Source organism: Octodon degus, unplaced genomic scaffold, assembly GCF_000260255.1.
Source record: "Octodon degus isolate 3935 unplaced genomic scaffold, OctDeg1.0 scaffold00195, whole genome shotgun sequence".
NCBI classification, from domain to species: domain Eukaryota; kingdom Metazoa; phylum Chordata; class Mammalia; order Rodentia; family Octodontidae; genus Octodon; species Octodon degus.
In genome coordinates this window covers 2,245,100-2,253,215 of record NW_004524771.1, presented here as the reverse complement: position 1 = coordinate 2,253,215, position 8,116 = coordinate 2,245,100, and the positions used below count along the sequence as shown (strand labels likewise).

Sequence of the window (8,116 nt, the reverse complement as noted above, 5' to 3'; positions counted from 1 at the left end):
TTTCTGTCCCCAACATACCTCAGTGACACCTGGAAGTTTAATGAAGGTGTCTAAGCATCACTCCTCATATGTAAAATGAATATAAAGCTACCTCACAGAGATGTGTAAATCTAAATCTGTGTGAGGCCCTTCATCTGCCAGCATCTAAACCAAGAAAGGAACCCCCCTGAGCATTCCAAACAGCAGAATTTTAATATGGAGTCTGTACTGAATGGACGATGAACAATGGAGATGCTGCATGGAAAATGAGGCAATCTTATTTTAATGCAATAGCTTTAAATGCTAGACTAATGCAGAAAAAGATTCTATGGGAAAGATATCAAAATCCTAAATTCAGCTCAACCTGCTGGAGATCAATAAGCAGGAGTAAATCATTTCAGCTCCTGGGAAAAGGATGTGTCTTTAGTTTCACCATACAAAAAGGAAAACCTCATACCCATTAAGCAGTGCCCTGTGGCTCCTCCTTCGCTCCAGCCCCTAATTTAAATAAATCCCTATGGATTTTCCTATTCTGCATATTTAATTTAGATGGAATCACACAATCTGTGACCTGTCTCCAGTTTTGTTCATTTAGCATCAGATTCCCAATGTTCATCTATGTTGTCACATGTATTAATACTTCATGCCTTTTCATGGTTGAATGATGTTCCACTATGCGACTATACCACATTTTTTTTTTTTGTTTGTTTTTTTTTTTTTGTCTTCCTAGGCGCTGGGGTTTATTTCACAACAGAACCACTGGGAACCTGGCCTGAGGCACACAGAGGGCTCCAGACGTGGTGGGACACAAGATGACAAGCATGACGATCACAGCTGGGGTCAAGGGCTCCGGGTGGCCCTGATGGCATCTACAGAAGCAGTGGCAGGAGGGGACCTAACTACCTGGGCCTGAGGCCCAGGCTCTGGCCTGCCGCAGCCTATTTGCTCAGGGGGTTTCTGAAGTTCCGGCCGGCGAACTTGGCCTTGCTACCCAGCTCCTCCTCGATTCTGAGGATCTGGTTGTACTTGGCCAGGCGCTCGGATCGGCAAGGTGCGCCAGTCTTGATCTGCCCAGTGCTGAGTCCCACCACCAGGTCAGCAATGAAGGTGTCTTCCGTCTCCCCGGACCGGTGGGACACCATGACGCCCCAACCGTTGGACTGTGCCAGCTTGCACGCCTGCAGGGACTCGGTCACTGAGCCGATCTGGTTGACTTTGAGCAGCAAGCAGTTGCAGGCCTTCTCATTCACGGCCTTGGCGATACGCTTGGGGTTGGTCACTGTGAGGTCGTCGCCCACCACCTGGATGCCAGCACTGGCCGTGAACTTCTGCCAGGCGCCCCAGTCGTCCTGGTCGAAGGGGTCCTCAATGGACACCACTGGGTAGTCCTTGATGAAGGACTTGTAGAGGTCGCCCAGCTGGTCGGGTGAGATGTACCTACTGGGGTCGTCAGGAGACTTGAAGTCCAGGTCGTACTTCCCAGACCTGAAGAACTCGGATGCAGCCACGTCCATACCGATGACCACCTTGTCCGAGTAGCCGGCCTTCCCAATGGCAGTCTTCAGCAACTCCAGGGCTTCCTTATTCTCCAGGATGTTGGGTGCGAAGCCACCCTCATCGCCCACATTGGTGGCGTCTTTGCCGTACTTCTCCTTGATGACGTTCTTCAGGTTGTGGTAGACCTCAGCCCCGATGCGCATGGCCTCCTTGAAGCTGGCCGCACCCACAGGCAAGATCATGAACTCCTGCATAGCCAGCTTATTGCCAGCGTGCGAGCCACCGTTGATCACGTTGAAGGCAGGCACAGGCAAGATGACCTCGGGGTTGCCTGCCAGGTCGGCGATATGGCGGTACAGGGGCACCCCCTTCTCCACGGCGCCGGCCTTGCACACTGCGAGAGACACTCCCAGGATGGCGTTCGCTCCGAACTTGGATTTGTTTTCAGTCCCATCCATCTCGATCATCAGCTTATCAATCTTCTCCTGCTCCACGACATTCAGTTTCTTGCTAACCAGGGCAGGTGCAATAGTTTTATTGATGTGCTCAACAGCCTTTGACACACCCTTGCCCAGGTAGCGGGTCTTGTCATTGTCACGTAGCTCTAGGGCCTCATAGATGCCAGTGGAGGCCCCACTGGGCACAGCAGCTCGGAAGAGACCTTTGGAGGTGTAGAGGTCAACTTCCACAGTGGGGTTCCCACGAGAGTCAAAGATCTCTCGGGCATGCATCTTGAGAATCGACATGTTGGATTTCTGGCTACCGGATCTCGTCGCCCAGGAAGAAAAATGAGGGTGCTCCACACACCGAGATGCGCGTTGAAGTGGCCTATACCACATTTTGTTTATCCACTCATTGTGTGATTGATGTACATTTGAGTTACCTGAGTACATTTGAGCTATTATAAGCAGTGCTCTGAACATTTATGAACAAAGTCTTATTGGAACACTTTTTTTTAATCCTTCTTCAATGGTAGGGGCAGAATTTCTGGGTTATCTGATATTCCAATTGTTTAACTTTTGCATGAATCACCTAATATAGTTTTAAGAACCACAAGAGTGGTAAAGTTTCTCCCTCTGAAAAACCAAGAAAAGTACTAAGGTGTCTCACTCACCAGGCTTTTGTAACACGCTCATTCCTCAATTAATCACTGTGGCAGGAAGATGGAAAGCCTGACTGAGGAAGATGCATGCTTTCCCTGGGAGGGAAGCGTTCTACGCAAAACACATGGACTTAGAGAAGAGGTGGGGGGTTTTCAAATGAATATTGAAGTGATTATAACAGATGAGAAAGGAAGAGATACTGAAAGATAAAGCCAAGAGGTGTCTATCTCAGCAAGGATGCAGGGAAGTAGAGCTTTTGAGGAACATTTGTTGGACATTGTACATACAACAGCACTTCACAGAGTGCATCAGCAGCCTCACTGCTACTCAGGAGAAAGATAAGGCTCAGGGAACTTATGTAGCTAACCCAAGGTCACCCTGTTAGGAGGTGCTTGAGTTTGGGATTTGAACCTATTTGTCTTCAGTGGCAATGCTTCTATCACTTCCCAGTCAATTCCATGCTAGCTTTTTCCTGAAGAACAGGCATTAAGTATGAAATAAATTAGATCACTCTTTGGTAAAAGGTGAGTACCTCAATTGTCACTCTCTTCATTACTTTCTTGTCATTAGGACCCAGTACTCAACTCCCACAAGTTAAAGAATAAAAGGCTTATTTTGCCTCACAGTGTGTAGGGGTTTTAGCCCATTGATGGTTGGCTCCAAGGCATGGTAGAGGAACAGAAGAGAAAAAGCTCATGTCATGGCAGCAGGAAGCAGAGAAAGGGATCAAGGGAGGAAGGAGGAAAGGAGATGGAGCTCATCCTACTGTTGCGCCCCCTCTAACCAGGGTTCACCTCCCAAATCGCACTTAGCTATAAACTCATCAGTGGATTGATGAGCAGCACGCCCCCATGATCCAGTCACTCCCAAAGCCCCACCTATGAATCTGTGAGGCTCTGGAGGGACATACGTATGCAACCATATCAGCCAACATGCTAGGTACCAACATCTGTATACTCACATGTACAGACACACTCACAGAAGCTTGTCAGTGGCACACACTGCACATGACCCTGCATCTCCCATCACATGACATGTAATGTCAAAATTTCAAAAATATTATTCCTTATTAAAATCAAACACTCATGAGTTGGACATGGTGTAAAGGCCTGCAATCTCAGCGTTTGCAAGGCTGAGGCTAGAGAAGCGCTGCAAGTTCTAGGACAACCCGGGCTACAAAACAAGTTCAAGGCGAGCCAGAACTGCACAGCAAAACCCTATCCAAAAAAAAAATCACTTATGAGCCAGAGAGTCCCCATAAGTCCTCCGGAACTCCAGCAGTCCACTGGGCACCTTTGCTATTACAAGAGGGAATTTGTGATCTTCTCAAAAAGTGTGATGATGACACACCACTACTCAAGCTTCTCAGGCCCACACCCAGCAGATCTGCAGGTGTGAGCCGTGTTACTTCTCTCGAATGTCCAAAACTCTTTTCCTAAAGCATTAATTTAACTCAACACCCTGAGAACTGTTATTCATAACTGGCAGGGATCTGATTTCTCTGGGTGAGAGCTGAGTGCTGTTATTAACATGGTAACTTGTCTCCCTCCTCTGTCTGAGCTCGGAACAGGAAGAAATCTTCAGAGCCACAATCTCTTAATAGGATTGCTTTTTTTCTGCACATTACATCTCAGGGGATCATTGTCATTTGTCTCCTGTAAATGACAATCCAACTTCTTTGGGCTCCTTAGTTGCTTGGGGAAAAATGTTACTGCACAGCTTGCCTCTAATGATATTTTATAATTATAGCAGAAATCCAATGTTAATAGAGCTATCTGGCTAAAGAGTTATACAAGCTTTTGTGTATGCTCATCAGTACCTCATGCCTCAAAAACAAGCCCAATATGTCCTCATTCTGATGCTGTTCTGCACACATACATAAAGGTAGGAATTACATTTGGTTACATGTACTTATTAAAATATCAAAGTTTCCTGGAGAAAAAAAAAATCAGTCTGTTTATTATTCACCAGACATTTTATAATTCCACACCTTCATAACTTTTGAGCGTCTTTTATTTTTTTTCTGAAATATCCTTCCCTTATCTCTGTTTATCCAAATACAATCTTCAATTGTCTTCAGAGTCCACTTCAGTTTACAGTGATTTCATCCCCTAGTAGCATTTGACTGTTCTTTTCATGTGGAAATTAGTCATGAACTTCTTTGTGGGGCATTGTCTGCATTCTTCAACTGAGCCATTCAAACTGTTCACATTTTTTGGTCCAAATCTTGGCTCTAGTTGTAACTTTACCCAAATTCAGAAGACAATGCACTTGTAGCAGACAAACCAAATAGCCAGGGGGTTAAGAAAAATGCCCATCAACTGAGAAATGGAGAAAAAAAGATGTGGCATTTGTATACAAGGGAGCATTACTCATCTACAAAAAAAGAGAAACTCAAGGCTTTTCCAGGTAAATGGATACAAATAGAGACCACACTCGTAAGTGAAATAAATCAGACCTGCATGTGTAAACATCATGTTGTTTCCCTAGCATAAGAAACTAAAAGAGTAAAGAAAATTTGAAAGGTACAGTAAATACTGGGAAAGAAACAGCTCAAAGGGAAGGAACAACTGGGATGAGGGGAAAAAAGAAATAAAAGAAAGAAAGAAGAGAAAAAATATACGCAGGTTATCTGGAATAATTACACTGCTGATTTCTACTGGCATACTGAAAGGAGCAGTTAGTGCTTCAATTTTTTTTAATTTTTTGACTGATTTTGAATACTTGTTTCTGTAATCTGAGCAACCAATTTGAAGACAACATGCAATATAACAACCATTGTTGAATTCCTAAAAAAAAAAAAAAAAAAGTCTTCCTTCTTTCCCTACCGCTTTCTCAAACCACCCCTCAGCTAAATGTACCACATGTATCTCTACAGAAACTCCAAACAAAACTCAAATCAGCTGACGATATCAAGAGCTCTGGAATGTACTAAAAATTATTCCAGGTACTCTGACAAGCTGAGCCAAGGAGGAAATGGATAATGATTAATTAATAATAAATATAGTGAACGGAAGACATTAACTTTGTCTCAGAATAACAGCTTTACCCAGTTAGACAAAGCAAGAAAAGCAAGTCTCCAGGAAGCTGTTCCGATCCTGACAGATCTGCTTCTGTAGACAGCTTACCACCCATCATTTCTTTGACCCTTAGCTCCTTACCATTGCAGTTACCATTGATTCTCTTTACATGGCATGACCTCTTACTTAGCTCGACTTTAACTAAAATGTCCTCTGAACAATGTTTCCCAGATCAGTAGCCTTAGAAAGCAGCAGTGAATAAAAGCGTGCACTCTGGGCCCAAACTACCTGGGTTTGAAGCACAGATCTTCCACATAAAGAAAGCTACTAAAATATCTATCAACTGGGGATAGTAGTATCATGTACTAAAGTTAAGCACAGTCCCTAACACGTTGGAAATTCCTTCAAAAATCAAATTTTTACTATGTTGGCTATGTCTTGGTTATTTATCTATACATAAGATAATTTAAAGAAAGGGACTTAATTATACCCTCTTCTGGCTATAAAGTAATAAGCTTGTCAAGTTTCTGAAGTAAATTCATACTGGACCTAAGTCCTGGATTCATGATATATTATCAGCATGATGTTAAGCAATTTACCTAAAATTTCTGAGCCTCATCTTTCTAGTTTATGAAGTGGATTAAATATCTATTTGCCAGAGTTTTAAATATTCTAAATAATGTACATAGACACAGAATTAAAATGGTTATATAATAAACACTGATCATTGCATGCATGACTGTGAATACGAAAGGAACACGTGAAGATCTTATTACTTGTGTTCACATACCACAAGCCATCTGTATGAACCTGAGTGCACACTGGTTGCCAACAGTATGGGTTTGGTGCTTCATCCTAGCAAGCCCAATGCTCTGAAAGGACCTGATGACATTCATTTGATAAACTTACCAACAAAGAAAAGCCCAGGTCTTGATGCATTCACTGCTGAATTCTGTAAGACATTTAGAGAAGAACTAATGCCACTAATGCTGAAACTCTTCAAAGAAGCTGAAAAGGAAGCAAGCATTATCCTGATTCTAAAACTAGAGAAGAACCCAACTAATAATAGAAGCTACAGGTCAATCTTCCTAATGAACTTTGAGGCAAAAATCCTTAATAAGACACTAGCAAGCAGAATACAACATATCATCAAGAAGATCATACATCGTGACCAAGTCGGATTCATACCAGGGATGCAAGGATGGTTCAGCATAGACAAGCCAATAAATGTAATATGCCATGTTAACAGAACCAATGACAAAAATGCAGAAAAAGCATTTGATGAGGTCCAACACTCATGATAAAAAATCCTCCAGAAAATTATAATAGATGGTCTCTAACTCAATCTTATAAAAACCATCTCTGATGAACAAAGTTAATATCATATTAAATGTGAGAAAGTTTTTATACAAAAGCTCTAATTCTAAAATCAGGAACAAGACACTGATGTCCACTATCACCACTCCTATTCATATTCTAGAAACATTACCCAGAGCAATTAAAACAGAACAAAAATAAAAAGAATAAAGATAGGAAAGGAAGAAGTTAAATATCATTATTTATAGATAACATGACACTCTACATAGAAGACCCTAAAAACTCTGCCTTAAAACTTGTAGATTTCTATTTAACTCAATTTCTTTACAAAGAATTTCATGTAAAGAAATTCTGATTTTATGACTGCACACATAAAGCTAGCTATACAAAGTTGGTAACATGAGTCAAATGGGACACCAGAAAGATGCAAAAATCTTTGTGGGGGAGAAAACCCTTATCTTTCTAATTATAGAGCTGGTACTATCATTGTATCCAATGTCCAGAATGTTGAATTAGTGCATGAGTCAGATTCCTGTTCACTAGCATAGTTCGGGGAAAATCTGGAGACTGTTAAAATTATATGTGTAGATTATAATTCTTGGCATCATTCCCATGCAAATAAACCACTTTGGGGAAAATCTGGAGACTGTTAAAATTATATTTGTAGATTATAATTCTTGGCATCATTCCCATGCAAATAAACCACTTCTGAGATACCTTCTCTCCTTTAAAAGTTGAAGGAAGAATTGTCCATTACATTTTATATTTCCAACTGGGTCTTAATTAGGGCCATATGGGAAATGTCAAGAAAAATGGGAATAAAAAGGCATCTCTTCTTGGAAGGCTACATGTCAAGTGCAGAATGTCTAAGGCTTGTTTAGACATACTCTAGAAATATAGATATGAGACAAAAGCCTAATGTCCCAAGAAAGCAGGGAACAATAGACAGAGCCCAAGGAGAGCTGCTATCTCTCACTTGTGGAAAGCTATGATTCAAGGTTGCAGATAATAGCTTCTCCTGCAGGCACCCTGTCCTTTGATCCCTTGCTTGGGATGTTATCGACTAGCGTTTATGTGGACCTAGTGTTAGCCAAATGGTGGAAGTCAATAGAGATAGTAGTTTGTGTTCACTTAAGTAATTGTGCACATTCCTTAGCCTGCCTTTTGTCCTCAGTAAGTGTGAGATGCTTCTGAGGCTCT

The 8,116-nt window shown here is 42.1% G+C and overlaps 1 protein-coding gene across 1 annotated transcript; it reads right to left on the bottom strand.

Annotated features, from left to right (window-relative positions):
- Positions 1 to 747: 747 nt before the first annotated feature.
- On the bottom strand, positions 748 to 2,289 carry LOC101579254 (alpha-enolase). Its single transcript, XM_004644220.3, has one exon. It carries the CDS (start codon positions 2,220 to 2,222, stop codon positions 918 to 920), a length of 1,305 nt encoding a protein of 434 aa, XP_004644277.1. The 5' UTR covers positions 2,223 to 2,289; the 3' UTR covers positions 748 to 917.
- Between the last annotated feature and the right edge of the window lie 5,827 nt (positions 2,290 to 8,116).